The following is a 22,312-nucleotide window of genomic DNA, read 5'->3' as shown; positions in this document are numbered from 1 at the left end:
TCATATGTACTTTAAAATTAAAGATCTCACCTAATGGCCGGCCTTGAGAAAGTAGTATCTTGTAAATAATTGCAATGTGGCATTGGTAGAAGTTATTCTTCAAAACTGCATACTATGAATGTTATTATATTACGTGTTATTTGGAGACGAGACTTCTGAAAATGGTGATTTTAGTGACTTCAATAAATTTAAATTATTGAATAAAGATTGAATCAATTTTGACTTAATCTCTACAAATCAAAATTAATACACAATTCTAAATCTACTCATATCTTCATCCAATAGCTTGGATTTGTAAAGTCACCCGATCTTATTTTTACCATACTTGAGTGGTAAACAATTTGAAAAAGACTACACTTTCCATGTCATGCAGTGCTAGGAGGAGGAGCCACATTTTAGAAGAAATTAATTTTTTATCCAAAAATTAAAGAACATCCTTAATAGTACAAAAAAATACAATTTATATAGTGTTGTGATATATTACCATCATCATCTATACAATCAAGTATAGTCTAATTTGAAATCCAACATATCTCAAGTTCTAGCCGAACAATTCCTATAAATAAACGTAGGCATAAAAAGTAATATTCCAAATAAAATAAAACCAGGTAGAAGTAAAACTTATTTATACCTATATATCATAAGTTTGATAATTGACAATACAAAATTGTTACTACATATATATTTTTCTCCCTAAATAATGAAAAATAATAGGATTTCACATAATCCCAAAAACAGAGAAAAATAGAGACATATATACTAGTATCTCTAATTCTCTTTACACCTCACACTATCCTTACAAATTCTGCTAATATCTTCTCCCATACAAAGAATCTAAGAAAATAACAAAATCAAACGAATTAAAAAATGTGGTCTAAGATAATAGAGAAGCTAATAATAATCAATGGCCAGCACCAGGGCTAGGAACAGATCGAAGAAGAAGCCGTTCAGTGCTTATGAGGTGACGCGCAATGAGTTTCTCATCAACCTCTGTTGCATGCCCTTTCTTGCTTGGAGTAGAATATGGCACAGTACCCTTTGGAAGTGAACTGAAAAACAAGCTGTTACTTGAAGATGGGTTAACCTTGTTTCTGTGTTTCTTTGAATGATGAAGGTGAAACTTTCTACCTTCTAAACATGAGACAAGGGAGGCAAAGAGAACAAGGAATAGAACTAGGAAAGTGGCGAAGCGAGCCATGGGAAGTTGGGAACTTGAAAGTTGAAGTAAGTAGAAATGGTGAGAGGAAAGGAGATGAAGTATGAAATGATGTTTTGATTTTGGTGTGGGAAGGAATATGGGAGGGAGTGAGATTGTGAGGGAAATGACATGTTATTTATAATACACAAGAGAGAGAAAGTGGGAGCTTGGGGATCAAGTTTTGAGGGGCGGCACTTGCTAAGTCAAGAATTCTGGTGAATCCTTAAGTTTTAATGCTCCTAAAAACATAAAGAAAAAATAGAGAATAAAAGAAGGAAATTAGTTATTTTAAGTATTAGAGTGTCTAGTAATGGATGAAGATAGATAGTGATATACAATGGTCATCTGTTCTATAATTAGATTGGTACGAGATACATAATAAAATAACTTTTGGGATATATGATTTTTGTTTGATAATGACATATATTATTGACACGATTTTATAGTTCAAATTTTAAAATATTTTAAAATTAAAAATTATCACACTCTATTTTATCTCACATTCTAGTATTTGATATCGGAGATTATCATAAAAGAAGGTTATTAGAGGAATCTGAGTTGGAAGTAATATTAGTCAAAGTAGGACTATTGTGGTGTGTGGGATTTATTTCATATTTTCCAAAAAAAGGCGTGTGGGGTGGCTGAGTTAGGTTATGCTGAGCTAAGCTGCCGGCCAACCCTTTTGGTAAATATAATTTTCAACTCTAATTAATGTCTATGTGTCCTACTTGACTTAGCCACGGATTCAGGGTTCACTATTGACGTGCCAAGGAAGCTTCATCTTTTGCTTTTTCATTGGGAACAAGTGTAACCCACTTAATGATGTACTTCCGTCATTCTTTTTTAAATAGTCATCATAATATGGAACACATTAGTTGTCTTACTCCATATTATATACTCTATTATTATTTTTGATTGGTTAAAAAAAATATTTAAATTAAAAATATAATAATTAAATATTATTCAGATTAATCATATTTTTTTTGCATATGAAGTAACACAAATAAGTGAGATAACATATACTCTCATTATACTACAATAATACTATGCACCCGTTTAGTCAATATAGGAACTGACCCATAGAGTGAAGCCTACAGTTGGATTTTGTGTCCCGGGCCTTAAATTAACACACTAACATATTATAATCCTACATTTGGGTCCCCAACCTAATCTTAGAACAATTATGACATAACTTAATCCGGTAGACTAATGAAAAAGGGGAGCAAATTCTTATATGAAAGAGTTGTTAAAGAGAATTAGGCATCCAATTTACTAAATATTCATATAGTGTTTCTATTTGGTGTTTATATTTGCCTCAACTTTGTTACCAAATTCTATTTTTCTCTTATATTTATTTTATACACTTTATTTAATTGTTTATAGTCAATATTGTATAACGATCGCTTCTGTCGTACTAACAAAAACATTGTATCATTGTAATTATAATTTTGCGCAGTATTAGGAAAAATTACATTTCAGTTATGCATGGATTTATGGAGAATAAAAAAAATGGTCAAATAAAAACCCCTAACAACACTTTGTTAGCTATCCAGGGACGATGGTATGTGATATTATTTGAGAAAAAATCTATATTATTTATCGAGAAAAAATGTATATATTGAGAGTGTAAGAATTCTATATATTGTTATTGTGTTATCCATTATTCATATTTGATTATCATTTACTTTTAAAATAAAAGTAATTCAAATAAATGATAGATTACCTAGTGACTATAAATATTGAAGCAATGCGTATATATTACACTCTTACTTAAAATTCTACCAGCCCAGAATTTATTCTTTTGTAAATGACATGACATGCTTCCTGAAAAATAAATAATCATTATTATATTGAATTATTTTATAATATTATAGATATGTAACTCAAGGAACTTCATAATCGAATACTTAAGACAAATACGCAATTGCTTCTCTGTATGTCTTGTTTGAGACTAACTAACTTCTTCTCTAGTTTTGATATGACAAAATTGGTTGAATTTGTAAAGTTTTATCCACAAGATTTTTTGTTCAACTGATTTTATAATGTTTGATAATCAACTTGAGATGTATATCATTGATATGCATAATACATGGAATTTGCTTCTTTGAAATGAATAAATAATCTTAAAATAAGTTGATTGGAGGTGGAAGACACATTGTTTCTCATTAATTTATCTTCTTTTGAAGTTAACAATACAATTTTAAGAAGAGTTTTTCCAACTATGAAAATTGTAAAAGATAGATTATGTAATCGAATGGAAGATGCACGAATAAATAACTATCTAGTGACTTATAATTAATTAGAAGTGTTCAGCAACATTGACAAATAAGTAAATATATTTCAACAATTTTAAAATGTGAAATCACATAGAGACCAATTATAAAATATATATTTTAATTCATTAAATATATTTAAATTTTGACATCAATATTTTTATTTTTTTAATTAATAATATTTATTATTTTAATTTTAACCTATGTTACACACTCTGTCTCTATATCCTAGAATCGTCACTAGCTATCCATTATTGTAAATATTTTTTAGATGGATTGTTACACAATTAAGGTTTCATAGAGTTATTGAAAGTAGGGTACTAGGGTTGTTCCCATTCAAAATACGACATTATTGGTGTGCCAACTTTTCTCTTAACCAAAACTATGATCTCACTCATATCTATTATTTCCCACAGGTTTAAGCTTGAAGAGTTGAAGACACTCGTTTCATATCAGTCAAATTAACCGTATTTCCGCCAACTAGATTAAACTCCATACCTATTCCTGCATTTGTTGCTATTCATCATCCCAAATATGCAGATGAGGATCACATATCTACAACGGTGTTTCATTTTATGTACCAAGTCAATCACGTATTGACACGTGAATAAAAGAAAAATTTAAAAAACAAAAAGTAATAAAAAATTGGCTTGGGATAGACGATCTTTGTCCCCCATATGCATGAGAAAGTGGATTTTTGCATCAGCTAGTAGGACACACTTGAAACTCATGTATTAAATGCATAGGCACAAGTAAGAAATATTTGGCGAATTTGTTATAGTTGGTCATTTTTTACTTTTAAGATGCAAACATGGCGTTGAAAAAATAGAAGGAGAAGGAAGAGAAGTCACGCACTATGTTCTTGAATTAATCAGAGTACAGCATGGGCGAGATCAAAATAGAAAGAAAAAGGGCTATAAAAGAAAAAAGTGCTGGGAAGATTGCATACAGAAAGTCCTTAACCATGCACCTATGTCTAAATCTAAGGTACGTGTCAAGCGACACCATTCACCTAATTATCTCATATTCATTGCCGAAAGCACTGCTGTCTGATTTGGTACCTTAAAGTTCCAACAACGTAGACATTTGTTATCACATTGTGGCTAGACAAACACAAATATGAGGATTGTTTAGTTAGTGTACATTTGATGATTTCTATAACTTTTCAAGAGTATATTTTATTGACAAAATTACTACAGCCTTTTAAGTTATTTTTGGTTTTAATTAGGGGATTAAGTATATTTGTTTGAAATAAGTCTCCTAAATTTATAATATCCAATAACTAAATATATTATGCATTTTTTTAGCAGGGTTATAATGTTGTCAAACTAAAAGATTTATTTGATGTTAAAACTTGTACAAATATACTTTCCATTAATAGATATGCAAATACCACAAAAAAGAAAGGAAACAATAATATGATAAGACATTTTTATCTTTTATATATAATATAATAATCCTTTTGCCATTGGAAACACATGTAAAATCATGTACTTGTCTCTACATTAGTGGAGATGGTGTTATTCATTGAAACTTATGTGACTTTGTTAGGACATGTGAATGAAGAAAATCAAATTATGAGTGAGTGTCATTATTATTAAGTTAAAGAGAAGATTTCAGAGGTACCCATAAGTGAGACATTAATTTTTAAACTAAAATATTAAGATAGTAGTTTCATTGGTCTTTTTTGTTTCTAAACTTTTTCATTCATTACATCTTATTTAATGTGAGATTTTATACTTGAATATATTCGACCATCCCCACTCAGATATGGGTCCCACACACTTAGCAATCACTTCCCCTTTAATTAACCACATCCTAGTAGAATCAATAGCTCTCAAATCTCTTGTGAAGACTAGTGAATAGGGAGCCTCCAACACACTTAGCAATCACTTCCCCTTTAATAACCTTTTTGTTATTGAGTTATGGGAGGAGTGAACAACTACCTTTAAAAGAGACAAGTAAGATATCACATCTTTAAGCAAAATCATAAGTAAACAATTCCACAAAGAGAAAAACTTGTATGGAGACGCATAAAACACGTCATATTTAGAGACAAATACATTTTATGATTTTTCGTGCTATCATTTAAGATTAAATTTAATTAGAATTAAAATATTAATGTATTGTCAAGATCTTATTGGTTGTATCATCCCCACACAAATCTTTCTCTTCCACACATATTTACCGATATTAAATTATTCTACTCATCAATGTTAAAATTCACAATTGAATATACCCACTAAACATAATGAAACAAAAGAAAATCTACCTGAAGGAGTTTATAGCAAAATACTAACTTACTGAAAGAATGGCGTACATATGTCACGCTGCTTTTATTCAATGTATTTTTAGTCACCATGCCTCCACAATGTGTCAAACTCAATTTCCTTGTTATAAATTAACGAATATAATCCCTAAACTTCTCAATGTTATGCAAAGTTAAGTTTCGGAAATACTATTAACCAGGTAATTATATTTAATATAAACATCAAGGGTTTTAACATCAAGCGTTTGTAGTCCAACGGTTAGGATAATTGCCTTCCAAGCAATAGACCCGGGTTCGACTCCCGGCAAACGCATCTTTTTCATTTAATGGTAGTTTTAACATTCGTAAGTACGTGTGGGAATAGTTCCTGGGATACATATTCATGCAATGATTTATCAAATGGGGTTTTGGAATGATATTCATGCAATGATCTCTCACTTATGGGTTTTGTAACGTTGGGAAAATTAAGTAGACTCATAATGTCATAACATACTACCACAAAAATATGCTCATTTAATGCAATGAATATGATAATAAACTATCAGAAATAAATGGCAGGGCAAGTCTCCTTTTGGTAAACTACTAGAAGAATACATGTGTTCATGTTCTATCTGCCCAGGCAGAATTGCTATGTCATTCTCCAACAGCACATCCTTCACACTTCTAGGTTCATTATTTAATGGACCAGTCCACATTCTGTCCTCGTTAGTTCTCTTTTCTAAGTTTTCTCAACATCACAATTTTCTTTTAACCTAGAAATTTAGGATCATAAAATTGGTTAAATTTAAGTATGAGTTCATTAGAAACAGTTTATTATATGCAAAAATCATTAGAAATGACAAGTTATAACACCTCAAATAATAATTAATAAGATAAACATATTTATAGATAAATTCAAATAAAATAAAACTAACTAAATACTAGATAAAATAATGTTTTATTAATCAAAATATCATTTAACACGTACTTCAAGATAAACCCTAATAAGTTTTAAACATATTACAAATAATTCATTTAAAATAAAAATAATCAAATAATTATATCAGTTCGATAAAAAATCGAGGTTTGAGAACTGCAAATTTTCTAGAAATAATGATAATCCATTAGAAAAGAAGTTATACTAACATAACTCATCAATGAGAAGAAAAAAACATCACTAGAATGAACATTAGTGGAAATAGAACATAGTAATATAATCATAATCATAACGATCTTCGATACGAAAATAACCATTATTAACATAATTCATCATGAGAGAAAATGCATTATTTGCATAATGATTGTCGGTGTGAAGATTAATGTATATAAATAAAGGAAGAAATTAAATTATTGTATTAGAGTATATTCATGTTTGTTTATTAGAATAATCGTTGCATATAATAATGATGACTAATAAAATTTTGAATTTTCAACACCCGTTAAAGAAATAGTGGTTGAACATATCATGGAAGATGGAAATGCTATGATATTAGGTTGATAGTTAAGATGATAAAAATTAATTAAACTTAAATATGAGTCGGTTCAAACAAATTATTATACAAGTAAATAATAACTAATAAACTAAACATAAAATGTAGAAAGTTCAAATAAAATAATTAAATTATAGATAAAATAATGATATATCAATCAAAATATCATCTAAGCCATATGTCTTTTTGTGCTCAAATTGATCATACTATTAGGGTTTTTCCTAATTTGTCCCTTGGCCACATATAAACATTATTCCATTAAGAAACATATATTCTCATGGAATTTTAAAATGATAAATACTTATTTTACTAATAATTTGTTTTTATATGTTTAATATGTCCTTAGTCTATTTACATGTCCTTTGTTTTTATATGTTTAACATATATTCTCATGAACACAAAAGTCCATATTATAATTTTATTAATGATAAAATAAAATAATATTGTCAATTTTCTTTCAGAAGATATTGCAAAGTTAAGATAATGATAAATAATAAAATTTTATTGTTATCCTAGTCTTGTTGTTATGATTATCATTATTATTACTATTTAGTTATATATGTTAAAATATTATTTGATTTTTTCAGGATACTGTTTGTATATATGTTCTTTTGTTATATTCTTATCATTATATATGCTTGTTTTCTTATATAATTTGTATTATTCTGTTAAGCTTTTGAAATAGTAGAAATTTATATTTTTATCATATTTATTATTCATACCATTCATTGAAATATTTAATTTGTGATAATATTTAAAAGTTGATAATTGTTATGAAAAATTAATAAATTATTTAGAGTAAAAAATCTCATCTTTACTAAATATAAGAATTAGGACTAATGAAGATTTAAGTAAGTATAAAAATAAAATGATAAGAGACAGTTTTAGATGTTAGCATTTAAACTTAAAGCCTATAGGTCTAGGAAGATAAAATAGAAGCAAGAGACAAATGAAAGAAGATGAAAACAAGGAAAAGAAAAAAACATGTAACACTGCAACCTCAACATATGACGCATATGAATTTATTAGGGTCTCACTCTTTCACTATGCAAAGGTAAAAATACAACACTCAGATTGACATTATTTTTTAAAGTTAGGAGAGCGTAGTCCAAGATATTTGGTCCTTCAATAATTTGAGGTAACATTCTTACCAATCAATTTGGTCATTAACTATCACTCAAATTCAATCTGGGCCATTAATGATTTTGTCAATGTTAAAAAATGATCGAGTTTTTTGGGGAACTAAACATTTCCAGAAATGACCGAACAACTAGTGTAGTGCATTTATTATCTCAATACTAAAGGATAGTTTCTCCTAGTGTTATGATAACAGGATCGAGTCCAACCGATTTGACTATTGTCTGAACTTGAAAAATGTTCTATTTTGTAGTTTTAATTGAATGATGGTTGAACCGCTTTGAACTGGAGAAATTCTGGTTCAACTGTATTGAATCCGGTTGAACTGAAATAACCCGGGAAGTGAACATGACGGTTCACTTAAAATTTTAAAAAAATAAAATATTACTCTAATGTTTTGTTTTACTCCGGTCCAAAAAAGGTGAAGAGATGTTATTTCAATATAATTACATATAAATATTAATTATGTAAAATTTTGTATTTATATATAACTATAGTTATATATAAGAATGTTAAATTATATATGAAATCATCCGGTTCAACATGAGGATTTACCCATTTAAACTAGTTAAACCTAATATGGAACATCTTCTGGTTTGATTTCTGGCTGTGTTTCACAACATTGGTTTTTTAAAGATAAAAAATATCCATTTTATTTAAAATTTACGGATTGGTGCCTTTATATTTTATTCTAATTTTTTAACTTATGTGATGGAATTTTACACTTGATTTGCATACGTCAAAACTTGTTAAGAAAGATGAATTAATCCAACAGCAACAGGTATAAGAGTTCTCTCCAATTCTCCATTGAATGGTCAAGATTCAAGACTACAGGATGGCCCACTAGTGACGGCAGCATGAGATGCACATTTGGAATTAGGCTCGTTTAATAATTCCTCATTCAAAATTTCAAATACATTCAATGACTGAATCCACAATTCCTAGCAACTAATCTAAAGTTTATTATCCGAATATTATGATGCCCTTCTGAACTTTGTTTCAAAAATACTTTAAAGCCCTTATGAACTTTGCATTGAAAGAAAAAAATGGTATAGTAGAAGATGCACGATAAACCATGTACTTCAGCCAGCATTTAAATTAGTATTCCATATTTCCTACTAGGAATTCAAATCCTAAAATGACATAGTAGGTTGGTTTATTGGTATAATAAAGTTTTATTCGATCTTAGTATATTGTACTAAACCATAAACCATAGGTTAATAGTTTGATTTCTTGGAATGACATTTGTTTGAATGGACATATTTAAAAAAGATTAGTTCTTTAGGTATGGAGTGAAAGAATAGTCTTGGTTATATAAAAAGTCATATAATTGTAAGTACCATTGACTCGCTTCTCAATGAAATTATATCTTAAAATGATTTATTTACTTCAAGAATAAATTATAAAAACCAACTTTACATCATAACCATTTATTCTAGAAAAATCTAATGGTTCAGATCTGCTTACTAATTCAGTCTATTGGATTTTTCTAGAATAAATGACTAAAATATGAATTAGTTTTTTTACTTACTTTTGGAATAAATGAATATACTCCCTTATTATTATTATTACTCATAATGTGTCACTAAAGTGATAATATAATAGAGTTCATAGTTAGGGTGTAAGATTATTTTACAATGTCAATTCAATATTCATTATTGACATATTAATTATTAATGTCTCTTAAATAAAAGTAATATACTAAATAATGAATAATATATCAATTATAGAAAAAATTTACACTGAAAATACATAAATATTAAATTTAATATATAATATGAAGGCAAGGCATTATTAGATTGTTATAATAAAACATGCTTTCAATATTTATGGTGTGACAATCTAAGAGTATTCATTCTGAACAATTATTCTTAAATAAAAATAATATATAAGTAATGAGTGATATGTCATAAAAAATTTCCCATTCTTAATACATAGATATTAAATCCCATATAATAGGGTAGTTGCATATCATTAGATTATTATAATAAAACATGCCTGCTTTCATTAATCACACAAAGCTTAATTAACATAAAATAATGAACCCGCATCATATCAAATCTGTAGGGTGCTAGTACCATGTTATATCTGTTTAATTAGCAGTTTACAATACCAGTAAAATTAGATACATATATTATACTAATGTTTAATGTTAAAAAATTAATAAATAATTTTATTTATATCATATGTTAAAACAAAATATTTTTAGTTCAATTACACATTTTCACTATTGAATGGGAGCTTAATTCCTTTTGCTTCCAAAGCAAGTCTTTAGAATCTTGAAAAATTGGCAAAGCCATTGATCGAAGTTGGTATCTTATAGTCTTCAGAAAGCAATTCTCTAACATGCCAAATATATTGTGTGATTAATGGTGTAAATAAACATACTTAGTTTGGTCCCTGTTATAATGTCAGATTTAAAATAATACTCTCGGCCTACCTTTGGTTGGCCCCATATAAGTAATGGAAAAAAAATAATATTCTCTTTAGTCCTTATTATAATGTACGAGTTGCAATTTTTAATGGTCATTTTTAAATGTATTTGAGCTTTTGTATGCAATATTTAATGTTTTTCTTTTAATTGTCATTTCTTAATTAACAGGAAAGAATAAAATTATGATTTTTCAAATGAGACTTAACAGGCTAAAATAGTAATATTATAGTACTTTTAAAAATAAATAAAATTAACTATTTTTATTGATATGTGTAATTCGATATAAGTGGTATATAATAATAGAAGATGATACATTTCTTCAAAATTCTCTCTATTAAACTAAATACAAATTAGCATGAAAAGATCAAGCTAATGCCAACAATAGTAGTATAGGTTTTCAATTTTGTGTAGTTTGGAAGCAAGTATCAATAATTGCTATTGCTATTGCAATTAGTTTCCACATGAAAGCTTTGGTACAATTACCAAACCAACAAGAAAGAGATGGAACCAAGAAATGTCAACATCTAATAGAACAGAAAAAGATTGATACTAGTGCTTGATATCTATTATTGGCCAACCTCATATGAGGCTTTCTCTAGTAACATTCATAATTCTGTATTTTGTCACACACAACCTTTGCTATTGCCTCCTCTTAAAGCCACCCCATTCCAAAACTCTTTCATTTTCGTGTAAAAACATATTTTTCCTCACTAGGGAAATAGGACCACAACACAACAAAATGATACAATAATATTAATAGAGAAAGATTAATGTTTTTTTATAAAACAAAGTTGTGAAATCATGTCCTTTTTAGTTTAAGGGTAAAATTATCTTCTCATTATAAATAAGGGGATACAAGTGTTATTGTATGTGGTTTTTTTTGTTATTTCATAGTATTTTCCTCTCCGGTACTCAAGAGAAGTATTGTAAAATTCTACTAGTAAGTTAAGGTTTCATGAAGGGCAAAATAGTCATCAAGTATATATTATTATATCATATCTAATATCAGAAAAAATATATGTACTAACAGTATAAAAGTTTTATACACTATCAGTCTGTCATCTATCATTCATCTTCAATCATCATTGACTCTTAGAAAAAAGTAATATAAATTATGAGTAATATAATTATTATGTATAAATATTTATACTGATAGTATATATACACTCATCTAATATATACCATGCTTTTGACCAATGAAATTTCACTTCTTATACAATTCAAAGAGCTCAGCTGATTTTCCAAAGCCGCCACAAATGGAAGCAGAAGGAATCTTGAAGCTCTTTGATTCTTATTGGTTTGGCCTTCAAAACTTGAAGGAACACCTTAGTTTATCAAAAACAACAAATTCTCATGAAAACTCAGATGATCATCAAATTATAGCAGAACCATTAGAACCAAAGCTTTCAACCATTCAAAGCTCTCATACAAGGTCCATGAGTGACCAATTGAGTTCCATGACATGCTTCAAGGATGATTCTTTTTCACCAGACTCTGTTCTTTTCTCACCAAAGCTTCAAACCATTCTCTCAGGAAAAGATGTAACAGATATAGTAGCTGAAAACCAAGCACAAGTGCAAATTGAAGTATTGCTGCATAATAAGAAGAACACCACATTCAAGGGAAGGAAGAAAAGGGAAAGCAAGAGTTTATCTGACCTTGAATTTGAGGAGCTAAAAGGGTTCATGGATCTTGGTTTTGTTTTCTCAGAGGAAGATAAAGATTCAAGCTTGGCTTCAATCATTCCTGGGTTGCAAAGGCTAGGGAAGAATGGTGAGGTAGAAGAACAGGATTCTGATGTGTCTTCAATTCCAAGACCTTATCTCTCTGAAGCATGGAAGGTCCAAGAGAGGAGAAAGAAAGAGAACCTTTTTATGAATTGGAAAGTTCCTGTTCTGAATAATGAGAATGACATGAAAGATAATCTTAGATTGTGGGCTCATACAGTTGCTTCAACTGTGAAATTATGAAGTTCTTGATTCAAGTTTTTTTTCTTCTGTATAACATATTTTGCTTTATATCTTTGAAATTTATTCATTTTTTGTTATTGCAGCTCATTTCCCCCTACATTTGTTTCTTTTTCTTTTCCTTCTAAAATCTGCTGGATTTTCACATTCAGCTTTTCTGAAATGTTTTCTCAACCAGTAGTAGGTCTTCCACAATTTTTGGTGCAGTAGGTCTGATTATTTCTACTTCAAATTTAAGGTTTAGGCTACAAACCTATGTTTCCTTTTGTTTGCTAAACTGAAGAAGTTACAGTATCATTCAGCTCTTGGGATCCCTTTTGATCCCATTTCAGGAATGTAATTAAATAAGAATTAAGTAGTGGGAACTGACATGACCACAATTTTGTTGAAGACAATTTCTCTTGCTATACTACATACTAAGCATGTCAATGAAAAGAACAAAGCAATGGTTGAGGAATGGAAATTAATCTGACAAAATAGTACAAGATATATACAACACTGGTTTCGTAAGATTCAACCAACAACAAATCAACAATATACAAAAACAAACAAACTAGAATTGAAACAGAATGACAGGTACAACAACAACACAACCTTTATCCCACTAGGTGGAGTCGGCTACATGGATCGAACGATGCCATAATGCCCTATCATAATAGCATTATCATATTGTTGATCCATATCATAGAGATTCAACAAAGTTTTATATTGGCTGTCAACTACCTAACATAATCTTCACTTTTTATCCGGGCTTAGGACCGACTATGTATAACATCAAACACATACAGGCAGGTAGCCCAGAGAAATTGTGTTAGTGTAACGTCCTTAGACCAAAGAGGTTCTCACCTTCGCCGCAATCATATTACCATGTAAACTGCCTACCAGAAATCGGAGGATCTCTTCTCTTAGTGCTTTTCTTCATCATGTCAGCCCACCTCGCAAGGACATTAGACACTTCAAACTTACCAGCAACTTCCATCCTTTGAGCTAATTCCTCAAGTATGCCAGGATTCCCGGCTTTAGAAAAATCAGCAGCAAACTTATTATAGTCAAGCTGAGGAGCTTTCATCCCCTTCTCTATCATTTCCTGTAAATATTTGCATGCCTCATCAGACCTGCTCTGTCTTATAAGCCCTCCAATAAATACAGTGTAGGAGTTATCATCAGGACAACACCCCCTATGATGCATCTCATCCCAAACCACACGACCCATTTCATAATTTCTTATCACGAAATAGGATTTCATTATCATGTTATAAGTGTGAATTGTTGGTTCGAAGCCACTTTGAATCATCTTCTTGTATATTCTCACAGCATCATCGGGCATATGTTGGCTTGTCATCATTTTAATCACTGCATTGTAGGTCCTTCCATCAGGTGGGAAGCCTTTTTCCTTCATTTCCTTAAGTAGATCGTATACCATATCCATTCTCCTTTGCCTCCCAAACCCTGTGATCACACACGTGTAGAGTGCAGTGTCTGGTTGGCATCCAAGATCTACCATTTCATTAAAATAATCTACAGCTTCTCTCATCATTTTTTGTTTGCAAAGGTCCTGTATCATAATTGTATAACTCCGAACATTCGGCAATGGACCTTTGGCTTTCATGACTTCAAATAACTTGATGGCATCAGACTTCTTCCTACACCTTAACAACCCTTCAAGCATAACATTATGTGCAACAATATCCGGCTTAAATCCCTCATCAACCATCTCATTCCACACCCTCCCCGCCTCCAGCAAATTTCTCACCCTACACCATCCATTAAGAAGTATGGTATAAGTTTGTAAATTGTGCATAAACCTATCTCTCAGTTTATCAAAAACAACTTGTGCTTCTTTACCAAGCTTTGCCTCGCCAAGACTACCTAGCAAGAAATTGACAGCATCCACATCCACTCTAAATTTATACTTCTTCATCAGATCAAATATCCCAACAGCTTTCTTCCTTTCCTTCGCAGCCGCGAAGGCTTTGATAGCAATGGAAAATGTGTCCATTGTCAAAAAATCCTTCTCACCCATTTCCTCAAGCACTGCCACCATAGTCTCAAACTGTCTAGTCTTCCCTAGAATATGCATCATGCAGTTATAAGTCCTTGAATCATGTGCAAACCCAGCACTCTTCCCTGCCCAACAAAAGAACCGAAATGCTGGCTTCCTAGCATGCTTAAACCTTTGCAACACATCAACAACCAAATCATGCGATAACCGAACCCGACATTCATCAAGAACTGCCTCCATGTTCCTATCCAAAGCATACAATTCATCAATCACCTTGCATACCCTATCAACCTCATCTGGGTCAGCACATGATTTACCATTAATACCCCTATCATTAATACAACCCTCATCATCATCAACATCATAATCAGATTCAACCCCAGAATCACTAACAGAACCAAATGACCTGGGACTATTAAAAAATGCAAACTTTCCATGAAAATTGAAAATGGGCAATTGAGGAAAAAGCCTAAAATGGGGAATCAACAATTCTTTTTGAAAATGAAAGAATGAAGAGGGGTATGGCAAAAGAAGTGAAATTTGAGAATGAGAACTATGGAGATTGCAATTAAGAGGAGAATGAAGCAAACGAGACAAGGACATAGAGCTACCACAAGGAAAGCGTACTTGCTCTCTTTCTCTTGTTCGTCCCTGATGGAGAGAGCGAAAGAGGGTGGTGGAGAAGACATAGAAGGGGCCATGTTGTGGGTGGTGGTGGGGATAGAGAAACAAGGGTAAAAATGGAATTTTGGAGGAGTTTTTTTGGCCTAGTTTGAGAGCCATTGAAGTTCCATTTACAGTGAAGAGTAGCAACAATGGTGTTGAGTGCTAAATCGGTGGAAGTGGAAAATTGTAGGTGTAGTTTTTTTCGAACTATCAAGGTAATCTCTCACTCTATGTCTTTTGGCATGCGTAACTGTTACTTCCAACAAAAAATAGAATCGAAATCTTTACATTTTGATCTTTCTAGATCCAATGAGCTTAGACTATAGTTTGTAATGGGAGGTGTAGTTTGACATTGAAGGAATGAAATTGTATGGTAGCTGATTCTAGTTGTGAGGTTGATGGGTTAACCTCTGATGGGCCCTGAACATTTTTTCTCTTCTTCAGCGGCTTCCAATTGTTTGGGCCCATTAATGTTGAGATGAAAAACTTGTGCAAATATATAACTTCTTCAGTAACCTTTGATTTGCTAATTGCTTACACTTGATCTAATCCATGTAGCAAACTTGAATAAGACTTAGCAGATAGATTAGTTGATGGGGATTAATCTAGCTTAACCAACTCAAACAACATGAATTCTTCTGCTAAAAGAAATTTTAATATCCTTAAATGAAAGTGGTACTTAATTTCATTGGTAAAGCTATTTGTGATTGATAATTTGAAATTAAATCTCACTTTCACTTGTGTTCATAGATAAATCTTATAAATTTTGTACCAATCCAACTACTTAAAATAAATGATGAAAATGTGAAATTGTAAATACATGCATGCAACATTGCAACCTTTAAAGTTTTCTATATAAACATTACCCTAATAATGATCACCGTTTTAATAAAAGAATAGAATAAAAAGTATTCACCACTACAAATTTTGAGACCTTCTCAATTAGGATTAAGTGCTTTCCCTGGTACCATGTGTAGCATTAAGATAGGATGCTAGCACATCAGCAACACACATGACTAAGTAGCTTATCCAACCTATCAATTTATCCTTATTATATATATACATTTACAATCTAAAGATTTATATACATTCACTACATCATCTGATATTTATTTGGATTATTTTTTTAAGAGTTAATAATGATTAAATATAAATAATGAATGATGTATATAATGATGGTGTATAAAACTCATACATTAGTAATGCATACATTTTTTTTCTAATTAAAATCAACCGCCCACTTTTGAGATTATATGATCCCATTTGTAATATCTAGTTCTGTGATAGTTATGATATAATTATAATGGATAATGGCATATTTTTCTTATTCTCTGTTACATCTGTGCTATCCCATCTGTATTATTTTTGTTTTGCTCTATATGTATAAATTTCAGCTGTCTATTAATTAGCAGTTTTCCTAATAATAATATAATGACTACATTATGCTTAAATATTGGCCGAACTTTTATTTATTTTTCAAGTTACACGACACCCCGAAAAATGACAAAATTGTTATCATCTTTCAAGTGATCATCCCAAATCATGATTATGAAGGTTATGGAGTAAACTCTCATCAACTTTGTCACACACCACCTATGACAAACATGGTCTTAATATATTACTGAAATAAATATTAATTCTCAGTTGTTAATCTTGATCTACATCTAACCGTGTATCTAAATTGATAGTACTATAGAACACATTGTTTATATTATCAAACATTAACCAATTTTCTTTTAGATGACCCTCTTTGAACACATGATACAACCAATATCTAATCATTTCATCTGCAATGCTTTTATTTATTTGTAACGAGTCCCTAAATATACATGAGAATATAACTCATTCTTTACCAATTGTTTAAAAAAAATACTAAATGATTTATTAAAACCAGCCAATAAAATTTAACTTTCGACAGTAATAATGGTTAGAAATAGTGGTAAGCAAGTCACTCTCAGACGGAAGATTATTAGTGATATGTTTGAACATAATGGAAGATAAGAAGATTTCCATTACATTAACGTCACCCCAAATTTGGAAGAAATATTTTGACGAATTTGGAAAATAATTTTGACGAATTTAGAAAATCTTGAAGCTGTTCAAATCTTGTCATAAGGAATTCAAATTCACTTTTACTACAACTTTTGAGTGTAATCACCAAAGTTCACACTTGGATATCTAAAGACTGAATCGTTGATGTTAAGTTTGTTATTAAAAGGCAAATAAAGTAGTAGATTTTATGGCAAATATATGCTCCTACTCTTCACCAACTTTTATGATCCGGTTCATAGTCATGCCTGATTGTCACCAATATTTTGACATGAATCTCATTCCTTTTTTCTAGTCTATGTCTTCTTTAGTTTCCAATATACCAAAAAAATTCAATTCATTTTGTTAGTAACAATAAAATTAACCTTAAATTTTTGTCTTCCATTTGGTTCCCCTATATTTTGTTCATCCAAAGTACATATATGGACACTTCAAGAATTTATAGTGTACATACTCATGTGTACTTCAAAAAAGGTTCCAAAACTATAAGTAATTTGAATTAGGAAGCTAGTTTATTTTCTTCATTTTTCTTCTTCTTAGCTCCACCAAAATAATGATTCTAACCCATATAATAATCAGTCTCTTATCATCACATCTTGATTGATTTTGGATCATCCTCCATTAGTGCTGGCGTTAACCCTCTAGGCATTTTTATATATTTATATCATATATATGATAGATATATAGGATATCAATAATGTACTCTTATACATGTAACATAGCATAAAGTTCAAGTTCTAGAAAAATAGTTATTGGAATTGCAACCAAGTTACACCAGTCTTATCAAACTTTAAAAAAGGCAATGTTAAAAGGAACTCTAGTTGTGATTAGTCTCATAAGTGATAAGTATACATGGAGAAACTTATTAGTGGAAGAAGAAACTTAAAAATATTAAAGTCTTACTCCCTTAATCATTTTGCTATGGACAAAATTATTTAACAAGGTTCATAACATTTTAACTACTTGAGTGATTCTGAGGTGCTTATCCTTATAAATACCACGTTAATAGTAGTTCTATACATGTTATTGCAGATGGGAAAACTATCTCAAGAAGTGTGGTGAAGTTCCCATGATCTTAGTATTGTATGTGTTTTAATAGAAAAAAGTTATTAAATGATTCATGTTTAAGGGTCTATTTGTGAGTTGATTTTTAGAGAGGAATCAAAGGAAATAAAAGACTTTACTCACAAATCTTTATTTTCTATTTATTACCCTTAAAAAATCAACTAAAAAACGAACCTTAATATCATTCAAGAACAAATCTTTATAATCTCATTCACTGATGATATAATGTAGTTGGGATTAGTTATGATAAATTGATATATCTCACACTTAAAATAAGATATAATCTAAATCTGAAAAATCTTGGTACTCTGCACATGCCATATTGCCATGCCTCACTACTTATTCCAAAGCAGTACATTCTACTTTATGAGAAATTTCTCGTCCAACAATTCATGATTCCATCAGCTTCTAGATTCTATTTTTTGGTAGAGTTATTGTCACTTTAAATTGTGTATTTACATGATTATCAATTATTTCTATTTTTATTTTATAAAATTAAATGAATTGAATATGTATTGTGAAGTGTCAATAATCTCACCATCATTATTCTCTAGAATATTGTAACAAATGTCTTAAGATCATTATTTAAGGATTAGTTAGTAAATAAAAGTTTTACATTAAGAAAACCATATATTTAATATCATCCAAATACGGAAAGTATAATTTTTAACACAAAATTCCTCTCTCTTAAATACTTAAATAATACATATACTTGTTAATAGGGGTGAGAATGAGCTTTATCCCTTACCCCGACCCTAAATATTAGTAAGGTCATTCTTTTGAATTCTGCATAACCTTAGACATGAAGCTAACGTGACCTTAAATACCGACTGAATAACCTTCAAACTAGAACCCGACCCTAGGCCCCATTAAATATAATGGATATCTCTTTTGAATAAAGTTTTGTCAATATTGTACTTATTATTATGAATATGTAATTTGACATATGAAATGATATATGTATATATATTGTTAATATGTATATATGATAAAAATTAGAGAATCAATGATACTTTCGACAAAAGAGATGTCATTATTCTATATACAATTGAAGAGAAATACATACAAATATGATAAGTGAGTGACCATGAGACAGGTCGGGACGAGTCATGTTTGTCACATACTCGATCCTAAATATTGTTTTGGTCTAATTTTTTAACCTGAATCTAACCATAGACTCGATGAGACACACTCTTATTTGAGCCCAATTATAATCAAGTCAGACCAAGTGAACGGGTAGGACCGGATCCTGCTCACCCGAACTTGTTAACCTAACCCTAATTTTTTTTGAAAAACACAAAATAATTTAAGAGATTAAGCTTTATTCTTTTCATTTTCTAATGTATCATCTTTTGATTCGGTGAGGTATGACAAGATCCAAAGGGAATAGAAAGTAGAGAAAGATAACAATAGTGATGGGTATTTGTACGATGGGCCTTCACAAAAATTCTAGAGGCACAATCATGTCCACATTGGCCAGGACTGGGTTTTGAACATGTTAACATTCCTTTTTCTCCTTTGATAATGTTTTTTATAGAGAATCCAAGTTGTGCCCATTTCCTTATAAGGAAAGTAGATCTTATAAATCAACGGTCCTTGTTTTCTTACCAACCTTATAATATTCAGAAAGAACAATGGAAATGTATGAATTGAAGTGGTGCATATGGTTATAGAAAAGCTTTGAGGAAGGTACTGTGGCTAAAAAAGCTAAGGACGTAGACAGTTGAGCTAATATACTACATGGTGTAGAATTTGTGCCATTTCTAGTCAATCCATCACCTGTTACATCCAGTCCACAAGGGCACTCGTGGGTCATGGCAATTGCAACTTTGGGCATTAATTAGATTACCGGAACAAAACTTATTAGGAGAGGCAATTATGTATTTTAAAAGTGGTTAATTTTTTACTCGTTAGATGATCAGATAACTTTGATTATATAAAAAAGAATATATCATCCTATTATATGCTATCATATAACCAAAAGAATATTATATATTATTATCTTCTGTAAGTGTATAAATATATATATGATTTAGGGAAAAATAATAATGCCATCTCTTATTATAAAGATGTAATTATAATTTCAAATTGTAATTGAGTTGCGATGCTATTATCAAAATTGTGAATTATTGTTGAAAAATGTAACTGATGTGATTGTTGTAACTATGATTAGTGGCAATGGTGGAGATTGCTAAAACCATAAAGTGGAGAAACATATTTAAAACTTGGAAGTGAGGCAAAATTTGCATTTCCAATATTTTTTCTCCATCAAATTCCCCTTGTGTAAACTTGAAGTATAGGCAAAGAACTAAGTGGTGAATGTAATGTTTAACTGAAGTAATTGTTTTATAATTAATGAATATTTTAAAGATACTATATTGATTACAATCAAATCAATATGATTTTTAGAATTCACTCAAATAAAACAATATAAAATAATTTATCAAAAAGAGAAATTTCCTTTTGGTCCTTCAATTCTTTTGCTAAGGTACCCTTTAAAAACATTGAAATTTCTCTTGAGTGCGGTGTTAATAGAATTATTTTTACAGTAAAGGATATTTTTATGGTAAATAGTTGTTTTTTAGTTTGATCTCAGTGGGTATATACTTGGTTAAAGTCCATGTAAACTCGTTTATTTTAGTTGATATTTTGTTTATCTCTTAGAAATTTTTAGTCTTGTAATGGGTTGATGTTTTGAATTTGGTCCCTATATTATATTAGGTTAGCATTTTTTGTTATACTATCGTATTTCCTCACCTTTTTGGTAAGGAATTAATTTCTTTCCGGGTTCGTGGTCGTCCCTCCTAACAAGTATCGCTCACAGGAATCGAACATTCGACCTTGAGGGTATAATGAGGTCTTACACCACTACACTAATGTCTTGTTGATTATAAGTTAACATTTAAGACACTTTATATAACAACATAGAATAAATCAAACTAACAGCTTATAGAGGTTTTTGACTAAATTTTGTTTTAACAGAAAAACCCATATAGAAGCCTATTTTTAATGATAAACTAGCAAGTTACTTGTGTTTTTGCACGTGACGGTATTTTTTTGTCACATAATTAAGAACACATATTACATGTGCATTTATGGTTAAGAATATGTATGTTGCTCGTGCATTCGTATGGTTAAAAACACATATGTTATCCGTACATTTGTATTGTTAAGAACACGCATGTGACCTGTCACATGATTAAAAATAAACATGTTACTCGTTCATTAACATTGCTAAAAAAAACATATGTTAATGTGCATTTGCATAGTTAAAACACACATGTTACTTATACATTTGCATTGTTAAGAACACATATGTTAGCCTGTATTTGCTTGTTCAAACACATAAGGAAAATAAATGACAATTTCGAATAATATTTCACTTACTCCTTGTTATATTTCAAATTAAAAAAACGATTTTCCAGAACTCCACTCATTAATTTTAACTTTGTAATTTTAGATCTAAATAGAAATTAAAAATATTTGTATTTCTAATTTTATCATCATGATGTTGTTTAAAAGAGAATTAAGAATGTCTTCCATATTTTTTATAATTAATGTGTTTTTTTCTTTCTTTGATCGTGTGTTGGAATAATATTAGTTAATAGATTTGAGAGAGAATATTGAAAGATATTCAAATAATAAGAAATGATTTTCCTTCCATTTTTTCTTACAATTAATGTGTTTTTTCTTTATTTGATCATGTGTATTGGAATAATATTAGTTAATAAATTGGAAGATAAAGAGATAAACTTGAAAATTATGCAACTATAGTATTTCTAA

General features: G+C 30.0%; 3 protein-coding genes and 1 non-coding gene across 4 annotated transcripts; 2 read left to right on the top strand and 2 right to left on the bottom strand.

The window, feature by feature from the left end:
- LOC109344794 lies at window positions 608-1,375 on the bottom strand. The gene has a single exon (XM_019583540.1). It carries the CDS (start codon window positions 1,196-1,198, stop codon window positions 902-904), a length of 297 nt encoding a protein of 98 aa, XP_019439085.1. The 5' UTR covers window positions 1,199-1,375; the 3' UTR covers window positions 608-901.
- On the top strand, window positions 5,982-6,053 carry TRNAG-UCC. Its single transcript has one exon. It is a non-coding gene; the product is annotated as a tRNA-Gly (tRNA).
- LOC109345228 lies at window positions 11,961-12,839 on the top strand. Its single transcript, XM_019584097.1, has one exon. It carries the CDS (start codon window positions 11,977-11,979, stop codon window positions 12,748-12,750), a length of 774 nt encoding a protein of 257 aa, XP_019439642.1. The 5' UTR covers window positions 11,961-11,976; the 3' UTR covers window positions 12,751-12,839.
- On the bottom strand, window positions 13,177-15,717 carry LOC109345227 (pentatricopeptide repeat-containing protein At3g62470, mitochondrial-like). Its single transcript, XM_019584096.1, has one exon. It carries the CDS (start codon window positions 15,530-15,532, stop codon window positions 13,610-13,612), a length of 1,923 nt encoding a protein of 640 aa, XP_019439641.1. The 5' UTR covers window positions 15,533-15,717; the 3' UTR covers window positions 13,177-13,609.

This window comes from Lupinus angustifolius, chromosome LG04, assembly GCF_001865875.1.
Source record: "Lupinus angustifolius cultivar Tanjil chromosome LG04, LupAngTanjil_v1.0, whole genome shotgun sequence".
In the NCBI taxonomy this organism is placed as follows: domain Eukaryota; kingdom Viridiplantae; phylum Streptophyta; class Magnoliopsida; order Fabales; family Fabaceae; genus Lupinus; species Lupinus angustifolius.
The sequence above is the reverse complement of the archived record's forward strand: the minus strand, read 5'-3'. Positions and strand labels throughout refer to the sequence as shown.

Bases quoted from the DNA above. Each gene is read 5' to 3' on its own strand.
- LOC109345227 (XM_019584096.1), bottom strand. From the start codon at position 15,532: ATGGCTCTCAAACTAGGCCAAAAAAACTCCTCCAAAATTCCATTTTTA.
- LOC109344794 (XM_019583540.1), bottom strand. From the start codon at position 1,198: ATGGCTCGCTTCGCCACTTTCCTAGTTCTATTCCTTGTTCTCTTTGCC.
- LOC109345228 (XM_019584097.1), top strand. From the start codon at position 11,977: ATGAAATTTCACTTCTTATACAATTCAAAGAGCTCAGCTGATTTTCCA.